We start from the raw sequence: 22,754 nt of genomic DNA, 5'->3' as shown, positions 1-22,754 counted from the left end.
CAGCTTAAGCCATTTGGAAACTTGATCATTGTGGATGTAACTTGCTTCTCGTATCCTTTTGCAACCATTAGTTGTGCTCACAGTTTTATCCCCCGCGCTTTTCTGGCAGATGATGCAGTTAGTCGCATCAAACGAACTGTCTTCGGGCGGTCCTGAGAGAGTAACAGACTCCATCGTCAGCGGCCACGCCTGAAAAACAAAAAATGGATATTAGTTACGTTTGTACGGCTGTAAAAATCGGCAAGGTCGGACCATATGCTGAAAATATAAAATGTGAAAGACTGATAAGCCACAAAGAAACCCATGTTTATCCCTATTAAAGGGCTTCATAAGGAAGCTTCTGACAAATTTTGGTTGCTTTATCTACATAATTGGGTGTATGAGAGGTGATCGGATTTTGAGCGCCTTTCAAACTGAAAGTGATTTTTGGAGAAAAAAAAGCTAAATGACGGGTTTTTTTTCTAAAAAAGACAGTTTATAGTATTGAACCATGCTAAAAATGTGTTAGTTATGTCTAAACATGATAAATAAATGTTACATTTGAATCTAAAGCTGCCTACTCTTGAATTATTCCATGAAAACTGAATTTTGCTATTTCGGCTAATTGGCCTCAAGTCATAATCACGTATTGGGGTGTGCAGAAAAAACGTACTTGATCTGGGAGTGTTACCCAGATTTTTTCCAAGGGTGTCAACATATAGAACAGGAAAATCAAAAGTTTGGCCGTTAAAGAGAGATGTACACAAGCAACCCCCCAGAGCCAGGAGTACTACTTCAACTGCTCTAAAATTCTTACATAACGTGGTTTGTTCTTTTCATTTTAATTTCTCTAGCGCACCTCACTCTGTGCCAATTTATTGTTTTTAATGTCCCAGAAAACGCTACAAGAGGTACATGAAAGTTATTCGACTTCTTTCAAGATGTTCAATTCAACATACAAACTCTATTCGCACAGGTAAGATCATCCTGACCTGCTAAAAGCGATTTCGGTTTTCATTGCACATCTTCAAGATATGAAAAAGCATAGTTGAGCAGTTAATGCAACTTAGTGAATTTCCTAGTAATTTCTGTGGAAGCAGCCTTACCTTTAGAGGTGCTTGATTGGCTTTGAAAAAGCATGTGGCATAATTTTGCATAACAAAAAAAAAATTCAACAAGCATTAGGAGGCAATTTCATAGGTTCATAGTTGATAATGTGCTAAATCCAAGCACTACACCTCTGGATGGCAGCTGCCACATGGACACTGAAGTTGTCTGACTCGGCTGAGACCTGGAGCTGGTACGCATCTTACTTCCGATCTAATGTTTTTCAACTCCTGCAGTGTGTGGGTTATTTTGGTAGATTTTAGCTTTGAGGGACGGCCCACCATGGAATAGGTAGTAGTCGGGAGCTTTGAGGGATAGGTAATAGTCAGGAGGAGACAGATGCTGGGAGAAGGAAGCCATGGGTTGGCGGTCCATCGAGAAATGAGTCTCAACAGGGAAATGTCTCAAAAACTTCAAAGCACCATTAGACATATGTGATGGTGCACCGTCTTTCTGGAATATCACTGAATTCATAGTGATGTCTTGCTTCCTGCTCAGTGCCAGAAGGAATCTTCTCTGCAGCATGTTCACATATCTATTCTGTGTTCACTGTCACTGTTTGTCTGGCTTTGTTCTCAAAGAAGAAACATCCTATTATACTGTTACATCCAATAGCAAACAAAACCGTTATTTTCGCTACAGAAACGAGTTCCATATGTTCATGTGGTTGGTGTTCTGCCCAAAATTTCATGTTCTGTTTGTTCACATGGCTGCTGAGATCTAAGTGGACCTCACTAAAGAAGATGTTGTCTAGAAAATCCTGGTCTTCTTCGATATGCTGGGCAATGGTGGTGCAATAGTTGAACCTCTCGCCTCTCTCTTATTTATTTTTGTCTGGTGGTGCAGTAACTGTATCTTGTACAGATTGAGTTTCAGATCGTCGTGTATTTTGCCATCGGGCGTGCAATACATTCAGTGTATTATTGACTTTTTCAGAGAAGCCTGCAAATCTTCTCTTGCAGTCTTTATCTTATCGGGTGTTCTCACTGAAGGTTTTCGACTGGTGTGTCCTTTAATTTGGTCTTTCACACTTCCAGTGTCTCCTTTTCAACATTACGTTTTATGGTTTGTATTGTGGAATTCTTACATTTGGATAGACCCTACAAAACAGCCTTTGTGTTGAAAAATATGACTTCATTGCAAAAAAACGTCTCCAAAATGAGCATCTGCTGGAGCACAGAGATTTGTTCAACATGGTTGAAACTTCTATGGGGAAAAATAAATCTTTAAACCTTGTTCTTTAGGCAACCTGAAAATAAAAGAGGGCCCTATTAGTGAAATTCTGACGGCTGTTTGACAAGTTGCACATCATTTTGGACCACCCTGTAAATGGGCTGTCAAAACATGGATGGCACCCAATATTATATATTTTTTGGAATAGAAAGGATATGTTGATGTATAAAAGTTGTCCTGTTAGTTTTTAGCAGACATAGGCCCACATTTGGATGACATTATCGCCATGTTTATTTGTACAGCATTGGCGTACAGTAATTACTCACTTTCTAAATCGTTCATGTTTTGTTTGCTCCTGCCAGCTACCTGGGACTTGGTTTAATGTCCGCAAGACTAGCTGTTCTTGGTGGAGTGGAGAGTCTTGCTGGTAAATATTCTACGTTGTACTATGTATGGCCAGTGATTATACCAACAACTTTTATTTGGTGTACTATGTTTTTATTTTTTTTATTTGTTGTTTCCATCCAGACCAGTTTTTCTTCCCTTTGTGTGGAAAGCTCTGGGCTATTTTTAGCCCATCTGCCTGCACAGCGGGAGACGGGGTTTTGCAATCGCGTGTGTCATCAATTTTTAATAAACCCTTATTATGAGAATATGGAGAAGACTAATGGATAATTCGGTCACAATGAGAAATAGGCCTTGTTAATGCGAGACGGCTGGGTTTTGTGATCACTTCCTTGTTTTTTTTAATTAATTTACCATTTGAGTTTCAGTGTGTCTGCCCATGCCACAACCTGCTTTTCTCATAATTTTTTAATCATTTCAGCTTTTGTCATCAAATTTTCAACAAACCTTTATTTTGAGAATATGCAGATGAATAAGTTAACTGATTAACAAGTTTTACTTTTTTTCTTTTTAGCTGCTTTCATCAAGCTTAGTTAGTACAAAGAAGGCACTATGGGCTATGCGTTTTGAGATGCTTTCTATATAATAGTTGTAACTGTAATTATTTTGATAATTTTGCGAATTCAACGTAATTTTCTTTTCTTGTTTTATCTCACAGTGGAAAATGGACGGAGGCTTTTGAGCCCGTGTCTACCATCCCAATACAAGAGCAAGTGGGTTCATGCAGGGATAGCATACAAAATTGGAGGGGTCAAAGGAGGTACCTTGTCTTTATCCATGTTTGTCCTTATATAGTTTAGAGTCTCCACATTATCATCGTGTTTTCATGTGCAAAACACCAGACAAAGGCATCCCCCCAACGACCTCGCAACCCTCTAAAAGAAAAAACTTCCCAAGAGCCTGGTTGTTTTATTTCTTGAGTCAATTTTGATTTTCATTATCATGACATAATATAACAATAGCATGTATATAAAAAAAATAGCCCTCCCCCCATCCTCCTCCCCCTCCCCCAAGTGGGCTGATGGTAATCCCTTGAGATTGTAGTTCAGACCTCTGCTGATTTTGGGGAATCCCCACTGGGTGCTCCCTGATCCAAAATCGAAAAATATAAGACCGGGTGATTCTGTGGACCATCGAATAGAAGGGCTGTATCAGTTTTCAGAGCAGTCACTTGGTATATAAAGGATGAGTAGGGATTCCCCCCCCCCCCCCCACTCTCCCTCCCACTCCCTGGGAACCCCCATGATCCAAAATTGAAAATTCAAAGCCTGAGCGATTGTGGGGGCTACTGTATTGTGTTCATGTGTCAAGTTTCAGAACAATCAGCAGGTGATAAGGGAGGAGTAGAAAAAATTGCAAAAAGTTAATGGGCAGACAGACACCCGGACATCACAATCCATTTTATGAGCTCATCTCTTCCAGCTTCGAGATGAGATGACCTAAAATGCTTGTAATTCAGAAACCTTTGAGACATTGAATTAATTTGAATTAATAATCTTGGAAACTACTTTCAAGCTCCAACAGCAACTCATAATTTTAGGGCCTCAGTGATTGCACAAATGTTCTTAAAGGTTGGAAGGTGGTTCACCTGAATGGTCGTCTCTCCCCTCCCCTCCCCCCCCCCCCCCCCCCCCCCACCCATCCTTTCCCATCCCTGCACACAGCAAGCTTTAAGTTGTGCTCTCAACGAGTGGAAAAGATCATCGAGGGAAAAGTCGACCACCCCAACGAGTTGAAGGAGCATGTATTTTATGCTTTCTCTTACTATTTTGACAGAGCGGTCGATGTAGGACTTATCAGTAAGTGCAGACGTTTTTATTTATTTGACTGGCTGTAAGCCTTGCTAGCTTCCTTAATATATTTGCAGCCGAACACACTCTTTATTTTATAACCCTTCTCCATTTTCTGACCAAAGCTGATGAGAATGGTGGCACTCTACTTGTGCAACATTATGAAGATAAGGCAAAAGAAGGTGAGCAAATCTATTATTTGTTTTATTTGTTTATTTGTTTTGCTGCATTGTGATGTGTACTTTTATCTATTTTGTAGTTGCGCATAGATTTTATGAATTACACATAACTTCAATACTATAGAACTAGAACTGTTAGCAGTGGTGATAGGCTTCTATGCAATATAGCTACCAAACCACGTATTGCTCTCGGCAATATGGCTACCAAACCACATTGACATCGTGGCTTTCCACATGGGTACGCGCTCATGTGTTTCAAGTTTCACATCAATCAGTTCAGTGGTTTTGGAGAAATCTTTTTTAAATATATTCTCCTTCAATCCAAAATGGTGGCCACGCCACGTGACTGATGATGTCATAATTTTAAATAAATTTTCCTCTTGGGTAGTCAATCATATCTGTAAAGTTTGGTTTTGATCGGTTAAGTGATTTCGAAGAAGGTTTTTAAAGTTATTTTTCAATTCAAGATGGCTTCCATACTATGTGACTGATCGTCATGGTTGGCAAAAAAAATATTCATAGGTAGTCGATCATACATGTGAACTTTCAGATTAATCCATTGAGAGGTTCTGGAGATATAGATTTTCAAATATTCTTTCCTTAATTCCAAGATAGCCACGATACCATGTGACTGATGATGTTATAGTTCAGAAACATTTTTACTCCCACCAGGGAGTAATGCATTCGATCGTGTCCGTCCGTGTGTTTGTGAGCAAGATATCTGGAAAAGTTCTGAACGGATTTGGATGAAAGTTGGTGGGATGATTGTCCTTGGGATAAGGAAGAATTGATTATTTTTTGGTGAAGCTCAGGATATTATTCCGGATCCAGGAATTTTTTTGGGGAATTTTGTCTGGAATTTCCTTTAAAAACAATTTTCTCTGCAATAATTGGAGCGATTGAGAGCAAATTTTCACCATAGGAGGGACTCGGTCTGTAGAATATTTCAATGGTAATTATTACGTCACAGGTCACATGGTTCGGCCGCCATATTGTTTTGAGTGAGAAACACTAAAATCCAATTTCTCCTAAACGCCTGAACAGATCGAGGCCAAACTTTGCAGGCAGAATTGCATACCCATGACGAACAAAAAGGTCAGTGAGCATGACGTCATGCATCACATGGTTTCAGAGTTATTACGTTTTAAATCACAAACATTTAAAACCTACCTCCTCCCTCATTTATGATCCAATCGAGGGGAAACTTCACAGATCTGTTCAGCATATCAGTCTACTAAAATGTCCTTTTGGAATTTGCGATAGGTCACGTGGTTTGGCAGATATCGTTAATTAAACGCAAATAATAAAAACATTTATATCTCTTGAACCACTTCATTGATCGACGTGAAACTTCATACTGTAGTAGAGGTCATGAAGAGTAACAAGTGTGCAAAATTTGAAGATGATTGGATGTACGGTCTGGAAGCTAGAAGTTGTTATTGCGTGAAGAAGAAGTCTTCGACTACAACAACAACAACAACAACATGCATTTTAAGGCCATTTTCCTTGCTAAAGCGGGGGTTAGCCTTGCGGTCCCCATGACAATCTTCTCCATCTTGCCATATTTTCTGCATCTCTCCTTGTTAGCCCCCTTGCCCACATTTCTTCTTCCACCATCTATAGCTAAGTCTTTCTCGGTCTTCCCCGTCCTCGACTTCCTTCTACATTCATTTCCATCACTCTTCTCAACCAGTCACTTTGATCCTTCCTCAACACATGACCAAACCATCTCAACCTGTTCCTCTTCACAGCATCAATCACAGGCTCTATTCCCATCATTTTTCGCAATTCATCATTTGTCTTCCTCTCTCAACGATAATCCGCACATCCATCGAACCATTCGCATTTCCACCCTTTCCAACCTTCGTTGCTGCTCTACGTTCATTACCCATGTCTCGCTCCCATAAATCATAACACTTCTCACACATGCAGCATACAACTTTCCCTTCAGCTTCACCGACACTCCTCTCCTCATCAGCACGCCACTCAGTTCTCGAAACTTCTTCCATGCACATCTCACTCTAGCAACCGTTGCCGAGTCTGATCCACCTTCTCCATTCAGCATGTCTCCGAGGTAGCAAAATGTTTTCACACCTTCCAGCTTCATGCCGTCTCCAAGATCCAACTCAACATTTCCTCCATCTGCAGCTCCCTCTGTGCACACCTTACATTTGCATATAGCTGCCACACTGGTTAATGACCCTCTCAGACCACTAGATTTTTGATGAACCCACTCAGCGCACATTGTACATTGAATGGAGTTCACTCTGACACCCTTCCTGCACACAGCACAGGGCCACTTCCCAGTTCTTTCCACCTCACCACATGCTTTACCACTTGCCATCACCTTCGTCTTTCCGATATTCACCTTCAGACCTTTTGTCTCCATACACTCCCTTTAATCCCACTCCTCCCGCCAGGTCTTTAAAACAGCTGTTCACCACCATCTCTTATATTCCCCCATCCAAAACCTTGATCTTTTCTACCCCCACTAATTCACCCCAGATCCACCTTGTTTGAAATTCCAACTTCTTTCCTGGAAGTCCTGGCAGTGTCCATATGTTTTATACCTCTCCCACCCCCCCCCCCCCTTCCCATGCCTCGCCCCAAAAGCCCTCTCCCTCCCACAGATCTCTCGATGTCTCCATGTCTCTCGGTCCCTGCTCTCAAATGTTGTGTTTGTGTCCTTCCCCCTCTCTCCCCATCTTGTCTACTGCTCCCGATGTTATTTGTTTTATGTGTCTGTTTGCCTTTCTGTGTGATTAATGTTCGCTCTTTCACGAGCCTCGATCTTGTATACAAAAAAAATAAATTCAGCATGCCTTCTCCATTCAGCATGTCTCCGAGGTAGCAAAATGTTTTCACACCTTCCAGCTTCACGCCATCTCCAAGATCCAACTCAACATTTCCTCCATCTGCAGCTCCCTCTGTGCACACCTTACATTTGAATGTAGCTGCCACACTGGTTAATGACCCTCTCAGACCACTAGATTTTTGATGAACCCACTCAGCGCACATTGTACATTGAATGGAGTTCACTCCGACACCCTTCCTGCACAAAGCACATGGCTACTTCCCAGTTCTTTCCACCTCACCACATGCTTTACCACTTGCCCTCACCTTCGTCTTTCCGATATTCACCTTCAGACCTTTTTCCTCCATACATTCCTTCCACTTGTTCATCTTTTCCTTCAGTCCATCCATACTTTCCGCAATCAACACCAGATCATCTGCATACAACAACTCCCACGGTAAACCCTCCTTTACGTTCTGAGCCAGCACCTCCATCACAGCTACAAATAGTAGTGGACTTAGTACCGACCCCTGATGCACTCCCACCTTCACCTCAAACTCACCACTGTTCCCGTCCTTCATCCTTACAGCTGTGCGCGCTCTTTTGTACATTGCCATCACTACTCTGATCAACCATTCCTCCACTCCTAACGTCCTCATTGCCCATGTCAATACATTGCGTGGAACCCTATCGAATGCTTTCTACAGATCAACAAACCCAAGAAACAACTTCCTCCTCTTCTCCATGTACTTCTCCTGCAACTGCCTCACAATAAAAAGCGCGTCTGTCGTTCCTCTTCCTGGCATAAATCCAAACTGCATTTCGTCGATCTTCACTTTCTTTCGTATCCTCCTCTCCAACACCCTTTCCAATACCTTCATTCCATGCTCCAATAACTTTATCGCTCGGTACGAGACACACTCTAGAGGGTCACCTTTCCCCTTGTATAGAGGGACGAGGGTACTCAGTTCCCAATTCACTGGAATGCGGCCTTCTTTCACCGCCAGATTACAGATCTCTGTCATTCTCTTCACACCCCAACTTCCTGCTGCCTTCAACATATCTCTCACAACTACCGTCGGCCCTCCCGCTTTTCTACTCTTCATTTATTTTATCGCTTCCTCAACTTCCTTCTCAGTTATCTTCTCTGCCGGTCGTAAATCTGGGTTACTCTCTATGTTGCCATTCCATTCATTCTCTGTATTCAACAGCATTTCCATATATCTTTTCCATCTTCCTTTAATTCCATCTGGGTCCACAACGATTTGTCTCACTTCATCCTTCAAGCAACTCACCCCCATCACATCACACCTCTCTTTCGCTATCTGCTTTGCAATCCTGAATACTGCTCTCTGACCCTCTTCCGAATCCAAGCGTTCTCCGAACATTTTCCGACATGCCTCCTGCGCCTTTGCTACCTCTTTCTTTGCAGCCTCTTGGCTGCCTTATAACTTTCATGCTCTGCTGTTTCTGCTCCCGTACCCTTCGCCTTCTGCCACTCCTTGAACTTCTTCCTCTTCTCGTCAATCCTCTTTCCAACTTCATCATCCTACCACCATGTTTCCGAGTGCCTCGGTGGTCCTTTTGTCCATCCACATACCTCACCAATGGCTTCCAACAGACTAGCTTTCATTGACATCCAACCACTTTCAAGCTCAACCACATCATCCTCTACCCTACTCAGCCTTCTTTTAATGCCTCCCTTACTGTCGCCTCTTTCAACCTCCACACCTTCATTCTCGGTTGGTACTTCACCCGCCGAGCTCTCCTCGCACCTTTCACCCTTATGTCGCAGACAACCATTTCAACCCTCGACTCTGATTCTGCAACTGGACCCGACAGCATCAGCCCACGGGTCCTAAAATCCTGCTCTGCTGCTCTATCTCACCCTCTCTCTGTTCTCTTCACCCTCTCTTTTGCTCAAGGTCAACTGCCATCTGCTTGGAAATCAGCCAACATCACCGCTTTGCACAAAAAAGGTGCAAAAACAGATCCTAGCAACTACAGACCAATCAGCCTTCTCCCAATTATCAGCAAAGTCATGGAATCCATCATTGCTTCGGATATGAAAACTTTCCTCTTCTCCAATGGCTTGATCTCTGATCATCAATTTGGTTTCAGACCAGGTCACTCTACTCTGGACATGCTGCTTCTGCTGTCTCAACAATGGATGGAGGTCCTCAATGCCAAACAGGAAATTAGAGCTGTCTCCCTCGACATATCACGTGCCTTCGACACGGTCTGGCACCCCGCTCTGCTCACCAAACTCTCCTCCTTTGGTATCCATGGAAATCTCCACGCATGGCTGGCGGACTTCCTCTCTAGTCGTCGTCAACGTGTGGCCCTGAATGGGTTTCTCTCATCTCCTCTTCCTGTTCAGGCTGGAGTTCCCCAAGGCAGTGTTCTGGGCCCCGTGCTTTTTCTGGTCTTCATCAATGATCTCTCTGACTCTCTCGAAAATCCTCTCTATCTCTTTGCTGATGACTCCACTCTCTGCCGCTCCATTCCTCTTCCCTCAGATCGGCAGTCTGCTGCCTCCTCACTCTCTGAAGACCTGGACAAAATCACAGACTGGTCAAACAAGTGGAACATGTCTTTCAATCCTGACAAATCTCACACTCTTACTATGTCTCTCCGAAAAGATCGACTGGACAACCCTCCCATCTACTTTCTCAACAATCCGCTCCAAGAAGTTCTGTCGCTCAAGATTTTGGGTCTCACTATCTGCCATGATCTTTCTTGGGAAAACCACATTTCCAAGCTGGCCTCCAAAGCCAGTCGCCGACTGGGCATCCTCCGTCGTGCGAAGTCCTTCCTCGGCACACCTGAGCTCCTCACCACATACAAGGCTTTCATCCGCAGCTCAATGGAATACTGTTCTCCCCTATGGGCCGGTGCTCCTGCCTCACACCTAGCTCGGCTTCACGCTGTTGAAACCAAAGCTTTCAGAATTATTGGAATCTCCCGCGATGAAGCTATCTCTGAGGGCCTTTCACTCACTCACCGCAGGCAGGTAGATGGTCTTTCTGTCTTCTACCGACTCCTCTCCGGCCTTGCACCCCCAGCTCTCTCTGTGCTCTGTCCCCCAAATATTCCTACAGGTCGCACAAGATCTGCCAGCAACCCTCTGATGGTTAAACTGCCGAAATCTCGGCTCTCTGCTCACCTTCACTCTTTCATTCCTCTTTTCTCCCGCCTCTGGAACAAACTCCCTCACTCCCTTCAATCCCACTCCTCCCTCCAGGTCTTTAAAACAGCTGTTCACCACCATCTCTTATCTTCCCCCATCCAAAACCTTGATCTTTTCTACCCCCGCTAATTCACCCCAGATCCACCTTGTTTGAAATTCCAACTTCTTTCCTGGAAGTCCTGGCAGTGTCCATATGTTTTATACCTCTCCCACCGCCCCCTTCCCACGCCCCCCCCCCCCCAAAGCCCTCGCCCTCTCTCAGATCTCTCGATGTCTCCATGTCTCTCGGTCCCTGCTCTCAAATGTTGTGTTTGTGTCCTTCCCCCTCTCTCCCCATCTTGTCTACCGCTCCCTATGTTATATGTTTTATGTGTCAGTTTGTCTTTCTGTGTGATTAATGTTCGCTCTTTCACGAGCCTCGACCTTGTATACAAAAAAAAAAAAAAAAAAAAAAAAAAAAAACCAAGTGGTGCTGTGAAACAGCCTCCTCCCCCGGGATCACCTTTGTGTCCCGGAGGTGCCCCCTATCTCGCCTACGCACCATCAAGTAGTCAACGGTTGTCGTCGACCCACCTGACGTGTCTGTAACAAGCTTATTATCCTCTTTCTGGAACTGAGTATTACAAATCAACAAATCAGCTCCATCTGCAAACTCCAAAATCCTTTCACCTTCTCCATTTCTCACACCATATCCGTAACCCCCATGAACTCCCTCAAAACCATCCATACTCCTTCCCACATGTCCATATAGGTCTCCTCCTACCACAACAACTTCCTCATCTTTCACGTTTTCCATCAGCTTCTCTATCGCACACCAGAACTTGTCCTTCTCTTCATCGCTCCGACCAACCTGCGGAGCATATCCCGAGATGTCTTCGACTGTGGACGATTAATTTATTTATCACATGTACAGACTTGCAGGCATCATTTGACACAATCTCCCGGGTTAATTTGAACCTCAAATGAAATTATAATTCCAGATTTGTCAATGGCTGCGGTATATTAACAAACGAATAAAACAGATTTGGCAAAATTCCAACTTTTTTTTTTAAAGATCGCATATTCACCCAGGGTTGTGAGAGGCTGAAGAAGAAGAAACCTTGCATGGGCTTCCCAGACCAAATAAATAATTCTGCTTCTGGCTCTGCGATTTTCAGGTTTATTACTCCCGCCAGGGAGTAATGCATTCGATGTGTCCGTCCGTGTGTGTGTGTGTTCGTATGTTCATGTGTTCGTGTGTTTGTGAACAAGATATCTGGAAAAGTTCTGAACGGATTTGGATGAAAGTTGGTGGGATGATTGCCCTTGGGATAAGGAAGAATTGATTAGTTTTTGGTGAAGCTCAGGATATTATTCCGGATCCAGGAATTTTTTTGGGGAATTTTTTTGGGAAAGATTTTTTCTGTTTTACTGCATTAAAGCTTTTATTCTTATTCTTAAATGATGTTTTTCTTCTCCAATTCCGAGATATATCAAAATAAATTCTCTGACAGTTAGGGCCTACTTTCTTTTTCATTTATTATTTTGGGGAGAGGGGATGTTAAACAAAACGTATTATTCCAACTAAACCCACGGCGGGAGTATGCACGCTACTGAGTGGCGTCTAGTTACCTCTGCCACCAAAGGTTATGTTTTCACCCCTGTCTGTCTGTCTGTTTGTGAACAAGATATCTCAAAAAGTTGTGGACGGATTCGGTTGAAATTTGGCAGAGAGGTAGTGTATGTGACAAGGACGAAATGATTCGGTTTTGGTGAATATCCGGATTCAGATCCGGCTACTATAATTTTTAAAGTGATTCTTCACCATTGGGAGGTAGGGCCAAAAACGATACATAGCAGGGTATCTCAAAAAGTTGTGGACGGATGTGGACGAAACCTGGTGGACAGGTTGTGTGTGTGACGAGGACTAATCGATTCGATTTTGGTGAAGATCTGAGTATGGATTCGGATATGATAAATAAATAAATAAAAATTAGGGATTTTTCACCATTGAGTGATAGGGCTAAAACCAACATATAGCAGGATATCTCAAAAGGTTGTTGATGGATTTGGACGAAACTTGGTGGACAGGTTACATGCGTGAAAAGGAAGAATCTATTCAATTTTGGTGAAGATCTGGATCCGGATCCGGCTAGTATAATTTTTTAAGTGATTCTTCACCATTGGGAGGTAGGGCCAAAAACGATACAAAGTGGGATATCTCAAAAAGTTGTGGACGGATGATTTTGATTAAATGTGATTCTGTATTGTGATTTTCTGGTCTACTCTGGGATACAAAACATAAACTGTTCACCTGGCGGAGGTATGCTCTCTTCTGAGTGCCGTTCTAGTTCCTCATGCGGAGTTGATTATTTATATGAAATTTCTCATTGATCCATTTCGCAGTTCTGGATAAAGAGTTTTTTAAGGTTTTCCTTAAATCCAAGATGGCCACCAGCCAACATACATATAATCCAAATAATACAGGCAAAGACAAAAAGGAAAATGACCAACAGAAAATTTAATTAGACTTGGTGGCATAATGGTTAGCGAGTCTGGGAGGTTGGCGGTTCGATTCCAGGCCGGGTCATACCAATGACCTTTAAAACGTTAAGTGTTGCTTTACTTGCTGGATGCTCAACATTTAAAAAGGTAAAGAGCATGAACAAACAACCATAAGTTGGTTGGCAACCATTGCACAGGCTTGTTGATCCAAATGCCCTCCTGCATTGAAGTTCTCTGTAACGGAACTCAGAAAAAGTTTTCGTTGTGAGCTTATGCCTGCTCCAGACTGGCCTTCAGTTTTAGTGGGCAGTACTTCTGATGCCATTCTCTCACTGGATTGCTGTTGTTGCTGCTGTACTTCTATGGCCCTCCTTCATATCGAATCTCATAACATCTCATCACCGTCCTTGACGATATTCATCAGGAAGAATTTATTTTCTTTCATTGCAATTTTTTCCACCACAAATATGGTTCTTCTGTAACTGTCAGGTTGTTTTCCTAATGAATGTCGGACTATTTCTCTCATGTAAAATAATAAGATAAATTAAAAAGTGTCAATTGAAAATTATTAATCTTGCGTTTCTTGCCAGTATGTGATGGGATGGAGTTTGGAAATCTAGCGAGCCAACCATTCCTGTGCATCGATCTCACCTACATCTCGGCACTGCTACAAAGAGGCTTTGGTTTCCCCAAGTACATGGAGCTGGTGGTAAGATGTGGGGTTTTTTTGTTGGTGGTGTTTTTTTTTGGTGGACAGGTTATATGCATGAAAAGGAAGAATCTATTCTTCCAACAAAAAAGGTTGGGGAGGTTGAAACTCTGTTTCTGACCAGACATCATTCCTTGATGATGAAACCATCTTTGTCTGACCAGACAAAGGAAATCTTGCAGCATTTGCATGTACAGTTTGAGCTCTATCCGGCTAACTCTGTACCATCATGGCTTCTCCTTTCACTTTAATCTTTCCTTGCTGCCTGTGTCAAAAATAAGAGACATGTGAGAACACTCACCTGTGAGAGCACATATTTACCACATTTTTTGATTTGTGTTTATTTCTTTGTTTATTTTGGTTATATACAGATTGTGTACAAAAAAAATGGGAACACCAATGTAAAGTCACTTAATTGGGTGTTGTGCCACCATGTGCGGCCAGTATGGCCTGTATGTTCCATGGCATAGAGTCCACCAGCGTCTGGAATCCTGCAGGAGGGATGCGGCACCATTCTTTCACGAGAAAGTCAATCAATTCACATCTGTATGATGAAGGTGGAAAATGCTGTCTCAGACGTCATTTCAGAATATCCCATAAATGCTCGATTGGGTTCATATCTGGTGCCTGATAAGGCCTTGACGTATGGATAACATCAGTGCCATGCTCATCAAACCATTGGGTGACACGTGCTCTGTGGGGGAATTGGGGGGGGGGGGGGGGGTCTCCTCTTGTAGCCATGCTAGCCATAATTTTAGACAACCAGGCCTGTGCAGCACTTTTAACATGACCCTGAGCATGCTGAGATGTTATTTGTTTAATTAACACATAGACCACACATGTGTAGAAGATGTTGCTTGGTGTCCCTCATTTTCGTTTCCCCAAAACCCAGGTGTTTCCACTGTTTTATCCACTACCAGTATTTATTTATAACCTTTTCCTGACTACTGCCCCCTTCGGTCAATGTGCATATTGTCACTCGCACCATGATGAGATAGAACCCAAGGATAAAATATACGAGCAAAGTTCATTGCACATTCCATTCCAGTTGTGAGAATGGTTCACACTTGTGTCTGATTTGCATAACGATAAATCCTTTTTTTTAAATCAACAAACAGTATAGAATTATTCAATAGTCAGAGCAAAGTCTTATGGTAGAGTATTGTGTCCCAGAGGAAGGAGTTGACAAGTTCCTACGAAGAATGATAAATCGCTTTTCGAGAGTAGGCACCTCTATAAGGATTTTTTTTGACCATGCCAGCCATCCCCAAGTCAGCAATGAACATAGTTATCATGAAATGGAAAATTGCAGATACTACAAACCCTAAATATCATCCTGTCAGATTATCAAACATTCCCTCAAGACGTAAGGCAGATAAACCTACAGTGGTTGTTATGCTTGTCGTGTGATGACAAAAGAGTCACACACGTGTTATGATAGGAGTTTGAAAACTCATTGGGATGTCAGTAAAGCCTGTCATTGGGATATCCCCTTGATTTCCATGAAAGACGACAGACGAGTAACACAAACCTTTCTTCATTGTATTAGGTGCATATAACTTTGCTTCCTATAACCTGTTTCAATGTTCCAAAATTCACTGCTGAACAAAGAAGCAAAGAGTGGCTGGGAATGGGAGGATATCTGGCTGGGAGGATGTAAGTAGTTGGGTACACAAGTATACATAAGGAACTTTGCTACAGGAGGAGGCCATTCGACCTATAATGTCTGTGCTGCATCAACCCCAGTATCATCATCCATCCACACACAAGATACCTACCATTCACACAAGCCAATATCCCCTTACCTCTCAATCTCCAATGCTTCCATGTACCTATCTAAACCCCATTAAAACTTATCCACCCCCTCCGCTGCCACGACCTTTCCAGGGAGACCATTGCATGCATTAACCCTTTAAGGAACAGACACATGTATCCCTCAACTTTAAAATGGTGTATCCATTATTTTTCCTGCAATCTCAGATTACTTTATCAAGGCAGGCACAAAGCGCCCCTCTCTTTATATGGAACAGTTTCTCTGTGTGCAATATTAACATTAAAAAAAAAAAAAACACCTTTAGAGGCCATTTTTCCCCGCAAGCGGGGGTTGGCCTTTTTCGGGAACTGTGGTTGTTGTTGTTTTTCGGTCCCCTTTTTGAAGCAATGTTTTACGGCCGGATGCCCTTCCTGACGCCAACCCTTTTTGCCGCCTTTAACGACAAGCAGGGAATTACCAGTGAACTGGTACTCAATTTGCCGACCTCGGAAGGATGACAGGCTGAGTCAACCCCCCTGGCGTTAATTCAGCGATTGACCGGGATTCGAACCCAGGCTCCTAGGATCCTAAGCCGGCACCCTAGCCGCTAGCCCAACACCAGGGACTTTAATTAATTTAATTAACATAGGGACTGAAATTTCATTTCTCTGCTTCTACTGGATGAAATCAGCTGCAAATTTCAGAAGTAAATGCTTTGTACATCGAGGTAATATGTTCCAAATTTCAGCAACGTCCATTCCCGCATTCTTGAGTTTTATTAAGAAAACCCTCGAATCAACGTTGGTGTCTGTCAGTCCGGCGGTTCGTCTGCCCGAAATGTGTTGGCGGTCATATCTCAAGGGTTATACATTGAAACTCGCTGAAACTTGGAATATACATCGGCTAATAGGTCTAGTTAATGGCTTTCCAAACAAATTCCACCTAAGTGCCATAGGTTTTGCTTTAAACTTATATATATATATATATGTACACACACACACACACACACACACACACACACACACACACACACACTTTATACCCCTTTAATATACCATTACAAAAATCTAATGTGCTTGCCTAATGGATAAGGCATCAGTCTCCAGAGCTGGGGATTGTGGGTTCGAGGCCCATCTGGGTCAAATAATCTTTTTTTCCCTTACTTTTTCAAGTCTTTTATATCGTCTTGAATCAAGTCTTGTACGATGAACAAATGTATTGTGTTCATATTTAAAAAGTAATTGTTCTTAAACCTGATTTTCAGCATCATTATGGGTATTGTACCATATATAATTGTTTATTGGATGGAAATAAATATCAACCAATCAACCGATCTTTCATTCACGGCAGATCAATTACCATTAAAGATATTTTACTTATTTGTTTGGACGTTATTTAAGACGTTGTAAATTAAATTTATGTTTACTACAATAAATTCGAAAATATTTAAAGTCACAGGAAGATGTAAATCGTAAGAGCCCCGATCGGTCCTGTGTACGGGTTGGCAGGATGGCCTAGAGGTACACATACTCGTCTTTGAATAGTTTAGCCTGCGTTTGAATCCTGACCATCTATAAACCGCCATCCTGGTGTTTTACTGGCAGGGTGATTCATCAGTCTGTGTGCCGTCCCTCGGATGGATGTTAAGAGGGCGTCTCGCCTTCGGTGGATGTTAAAGATCCAAAAAGCACATCACTCTATAATGGGAATGGGAACAAACATTTGGGAATGGATCCCCTCAATTTATTATATAATTGTCAAGGGAAGCAAAAAAAATGCCCCTCCATTTATACGGAATGGTTTTTATTTGTACAACTTTAACACAGGGACTGAAAATTCGTTTCTCGGCTTCTACTGGACGAAATCGGCTGCAAATCTCCGAAGTAAATTTGATATCACGAATCACAATTTATAACATAACAATGTTAATAAGCGTGTGCATTTCTCTCCCCCCATTGTCAACAGTTGGCGAAGAAGGTGAAAGATGTTGAGACGAGCTGGGCATTGGGCGCTGCTTTCCAGTCAATCCAGATGTAAACATTGCGCAAAGACATCGGGTCCAGCTGCACGACCCTGAGCTGCACACACGGCAGAAGGACATCCATTGTTTTCACAACGGCACGAATTAAAGGGCTACGTGAAAGTAATGATTTTGCACTGCTCATCTGATAGAATACCAAATCCACATGGGTTTACTATTCTATTCGTTGAGATTGAGTGATATATTTATCTGAAATATTTTTTACATTTCTGAAGGAAGTTCTTTTTTGGTGACTATTTTGGTTGTGGTGTTAATAACATCAAAGTTGTCTTTGCTTTTGTTTGTAACTAAGAGGGGTAATGATGATGCTTACAATGTGTGCTCCATGTAGAACTTCAAAATTACAACTTTTTTGAGAGTAGACGAGTGAGATTGCACTGTCACCATCAGCTGTACTGCACTCGGAGTATTGAAAATTCCATCAGTTCTTGTATATCGGTACTAATCGGGTAAAGGTTGAGCAGTCTCAAATTATTTACTATAGTCGTCATATTTTTGGAACAAACAGGTAGGTGTTCATGTTGTATTTGATCTTGAATGCACTCCAACACACGGTGATCACGTCATTCTGTTCACGTACAGCTGAAGATGAACTGCATTGGTGTGAAATGCTGTACTCATGTGATGAGCCAGTTTTGACCGGTTTTTGCATCTGTGACATGTTTCGATTAACTTCTGTACATAACAAAGTATATGTCATAAAATTGTTTAAAATGGTTTTCATTTGCACCTCATCCCAATTACTTGGCGAGCTGTATTTGGAAAAGTTTTTGTACCCCTTTATTGGTATTGGCTAAATTTGCTTGGGGAGAAACTTTACGATTTTCTTTTTGTGTATGCAGTGTCGAGTCTCATGGAGGAGCTGGGACACTGAACGGATCAAGACGTAACAGAACAAAAAGTGCAATAGAAAGAGAGAGTGGGGGGGGGGGGGGGGGGGAGGGGCAAGTAATAATACATCAACAGCAGAGTTGAAGGACAAAATAGAGGGAGACTTGCTCAAATTAGGGATGTAGGGAAGAGTTAGAACAAGGGGAGGACACTGGGTAAACAAAATGGAGGCAGCCACAAACTCTCACTCACAGAGGTGGAAGGGAAAACTAGAAACACTGAAAGATGTTGAGAATGGCGGATTACCTGAGATGGTGGTGAACAGCTGTATTGAAGCCCTGGAGAGAAGATTGTGATTAAAGAGAATGAGGAAGTTGATTTCACAGGTGTGATTAAAGAGGAACGAATGAGTGAGGTGAGCAGTGAGACGGGATTTTGGAGTTTTACCCGAAGGCGGTTACTGGCAGACTGCATTCGCCCTGCACAAACATTTCAGGGGGTGAGAGGGTGAAAACTGCAGGTCTTTTCAGAGATGCAGAGTGAGTGTGAGACCTTTCAGGATTGAACGACGTATTCCAAGTGTATGACCAGCTTGTGATCCTATCAAGGTCTGCAGAGAGTGAAGACGCTGCTGCCTGTTTATCTGAAGGATGAAGGATGTCATGGCAGAGGGTGTAGGCATCAGCAAAGAGAAAAAATATTTTTCCAGAGAACCAAGATCATTGTTGAAGATTAGGAATAAGATGGGGCCAAAAACACTGCCTTGGGGCACTCCAATCATGACAGGGAGAAGAGATGAGAAAATCCCGTTGAGTGCCACATGTTAGCTACGAGAGTAGAGGGAGTCAGTAAGCCATGTGAAGAGTTGGCCTTAGATGCCATGGGAAAAGAGTTTGGAGAGCAAGGCAGGATGCCAGACTGTATCGAATGCTGGGGATTTGTCAATAGAGCTGGCCATAATCTTATATCTGACAGACGGAATCCTTCAATTGTTCGGAGAGTTGAATAAGCCTGTCCAGGGTAGAGTGACGTGGTCTAAATCTGAATTGATGATCCGAGATGAGGCTGTTGGAGAACAGGAAGAATTTGATGTCAACTGTGATGATGGATTCCATGACCTTGCTGATGATTGGAAGTAAGCTGATAGGTCTGTAGTTAAGTGTATCGGGTTTTGCACCATGTTTGTGTAATGCAGTCATGTTGTTAGCTGACTTGCAAGCAGATGGAAGATGATAGAGTGCAAATGATAAGGGTGAACAAAGTAGAAAGAGGATGTGCAAGAGTGGCAGAGCAGGTTATTGCACTGAGGCAACAGGACACGTGCACTGATGCTATCTGGTCCAGTTGCAGTCATAGTCAAGGGTTGCCAGAAACCTCTCCACCTTATTAGGTAAAAAAAGACAGAGTCTAGGAGTGGTTGGGTGTGACGGGTAAGGGTGGATACCAAGACCGAGGGTTGGGGGCACAAGATTTGGATGCAAACACAGAATTGAGGCATTCGGCCTTCCCACGAGCAGAGTCTGCTGTGATGCCATTCAAAGTGAAGGAAGTGAAGTCGGGCGAGCATACTCCAGAGGCCGACTTAACACGATGCCACCAGATTTTTGACAAAGGTGGCAAGTTTGAAAGTTAATTCTTGAGGCTGGCCAGATGTTGTTTACTGCTTCTCCCGAGACACACTTGTTGCAGATTTGTAGAATGATCAGAGATTGCCTTCCAGAAAGAGAAGGCAATTGGTCCAAGACAACTGCCTAACCACAGGATACAGTGTACCAGGCATGATGGGAAGGGTATCACAATTGAATATGAGATGGGATGAATATCTATGCATAAGAGAGAGCATGGTTCTGTGGAAGAATTATCAGGCTGAGTTAATATCAGGGGCGGTAGATGTAGGATAACAGTCCTGTAGGCAGCTTGCAGTTCCAACCAATCAGCCTGAGTGAGCTTCCAGACCTGCCAGCGCTGAGGCAGCTCTCTGAGAATAGCCAGAGAGATGTCAACACTCATGAGCAGAGGAAGAACAGGAGAGATTAGTAGGAGTGCTGGGTCATTACCAATTCCAGAGGGGACGATTTGATGTTGGTAGAAATTCCAGGTCACAAAGTTCAAAGATTGAGTCAGGCACATGGAGTCGAATAAATCCTTTGCTTCATTACCATGACTGGTGAAAGAAGTACCAACACCCAGCCAATTGAGATGAGTTTGAATATCGATTAATCAACACTTTAAGTACCAGTAATATTTTTTGCACTTCTTTTAACTGCATGGTGTGTGCAGCTTGCACGTGCCATCGTAGGGATTGGTCAAGGAGGCATGCTTCAAATTAACTGTGAAATGTTTAAAGAAAAGAGCCATGGAAGTTAATGTTTTTTGAGTTGGGGCACACTTGAGTTTGCGCTTATTAGTTTGCACCTTGTACATCTTTTTTCCTAACTTTAACTTAACTTTATTTGATAGGGGTGAGAAAACAAAATGTACATGATTTTTTGAATGTGGAAAAACACCAATATTATTTTCATTTGTACTTTGCAAACACTTTATTTGGTAGTAGTTAAGTGTCTACATTTATGGGGTTTTACCAGTTTAGTGAAAGTTTTTTTTGTTGTTTTTTTGGTCTGTGATTTGGCACAAATAGTTTTGAACTCTGTGAGAATCGACACCAGGAAACCATTTAAATGTGCACTGTATCGTTGCTTTGTCGGGTTTGTCTTTTTAATAATGCCTTGTTTTTTATCACTCAGAATCGGTGCAAGGAAATCATATTGCAGGGTGAAAGGTATTTAATGTGTTGCTTCCTCGACGCCTTTATTGAGGCCTCGCTAGACTGTACAGGGGTCATGCGAACGGAACTAAAAGGCAGTCGGAAAATGTTTTCTTTGTGCAGCTCTATATATTCTGTTTGATAGGGGAGTGTTTGTGGCATGTTCGAATTTAATTGATGTCCTGTATATAATGTCGATTTTCGAGTGTGTTTTGTTTTGTTTACATCTGTGAATAAATAGAAATGTGTATAAAATGATTGTTTTGCTGTATTACGCCGAGCGTGGCGAAATACACTGCATGAGTTAAATAAGATCCTGTGTTTCTTTGTTTTTGTTTTTTTTGCAAATGTGCAATATGATTATCTGCACACTACAACTGCTGCAGCTTGTTTTATGTCTCAAGTTCTGCAAAGTCCTGTTTTAACCAAAATGCTTTGTTTTTCATACTCTTTTCTTGTGTGCAAAGTGCAAAGCACTTGTTTTGTATTCTTTGTCACATAATTAGGTTTCCGCTACATGTAATGCAGAGGAATACCTATTGTTATTCGTAGAGTTTTTCTTGTTCTTCCACCCCCAACCCTCTTATCCATGTCCGAAAACTTTAAAATCAACATTCTCTGCAACCGTTGGTCCTATTGGCACGAACGTTTCACCAAGTGATTGGCTAGAAACATGTTTAAGATATTAAAAGTGCTAACGTTATGATGTTAGAGTTTGACAAATAGAACCCTTGTTCCCACGAATATGACATTTTTTGCATGACCTAAGTAAAAAAAAAAAAAGGTTCAAAATTTATTTGCCGTCATAAGTCACGTGGTTTGGCCGCCATATTGTTTTTCGTGAAAAACACTAAAAAGCCCTTTTCTCCGAAACAGCTGAACAGATCGAGCCCAAACTTTGCATGCATGATCGCAAACCCATGACAAACAAAAAGGTCAGAGACCATGATGTCACATGGTTTAGGAGTTATGACGTTTTGAAGCATAAACTTTAAAAGCTATCTCCACCCTCATTTTTGAACATATCAAGTGGAAATTTCAGGAATGTGTTCGTCATGTTTGGTGGCTAAAATAGTCTTGGAATTTGCAATAAGTCACTTGGTTTGGCAGCAATAAATAATTGAACGAAAATCTTTAAAAACCTTCTATCTCTTGAACCGCTGCATTGATTGATGTGAATCTTTCATGTAATGTATCTGCCATCAAGGGAATGAACCGCTGCATTTCAAGGGTTTGACCAGTGTTTAAAATTTCAACAGGATTGGTTGTACGGTGAAGTTGTATTGTGTGAAGAAGAACAACAACACAACATGCATTTTAAGGCCATTTTCCCTGCTAGAGCAGGGGTTAGCCTTGCGGTCTCCATGACAATCTTCTCCATTTTGCCATATTTTCTGCATCTCTCCTTGTTAACCCCCTTGCCCGCATTTCTTCTTCCACCATCTTTAGCCAAGTCTTTCTCGGTCTTCCCCGTCCTCTACTTCCTTCTACATTAATTTCCATCACTCTTCTCAACCAGTCACTTTCATCCTTCCTCAACACATGACCAAACCAT

The 22,754-nt window shown here is 42.3% G+C and overlaps 1 protein-coding gene across 1 annotated transcript in view; it reads left to right on the top strand.

Annotated features, from left to right (window-relative positions):
• ENTPD5 (ectonucleoside triphosphate diphosphohydrolase 5 (inactive)) overlaps nucleotides 1-21,513 on the top strand; it is a 58,599-nt gene extending 37,086 nt beyond the window's left edge. Inside the window, exons 8-14 of the mRNA XM_068104629.2 lie at nucleotides 876-955; nucleotides 2,622-2,686; nucleotides 3,323-3,424; nucleotides 4,329-4,463; nucleotides 4,580-4,636; nucleotides 13,692-13,810; nucleotides 17,529-21,513. Coding sequence (XP_067960730.1) covers nucleotides 876-955; nucleotides 2,622-2,686; nucleotides 3,323-3,424; nucleotides 4,329-4,463; nucleotides 4,580-4,636; nucleotides 13,692-13,810; nucleotides 17,529-17,600 — 630 coding nt within the window. The 3' untranslated portion in view covers nucleotides 17,601-21,513. The remainder of the gene's footprint in view (nucleotides 1-875; nucleotides 956-2,621; nucleotides 2,687-3,322; nucleotides 3,425-4,328; nucleotides 4,464-4,579; nucleotides 4,637-13,691; nucleotides 13,811-17,528) is intronic.
• The last annotated feature ends 1,241 nt before the right edge of the window (nucleotides 21,514-22,754 follow it).

The sequence above is a fragment of the Myxine glutinosa genome, chromosome 9 (genome assembly GCF_964187855.1).
Source record: "Myxine glutinosa chromosome 9, kmMyxGlut1.1, whole genome shotgun sequence".
Taxonomy (NCBI): Eukaryota; Metazoa; Chordata; class Myxini; order Myxiniformes; family Myxinidae; genus Myxine; species Myxine glutinosa.
The sequence above is the reverse complement of the archived record's forward strand: the minus strand, read 5'-3'. Positions and strand labels throughout refer to the sequence as shown.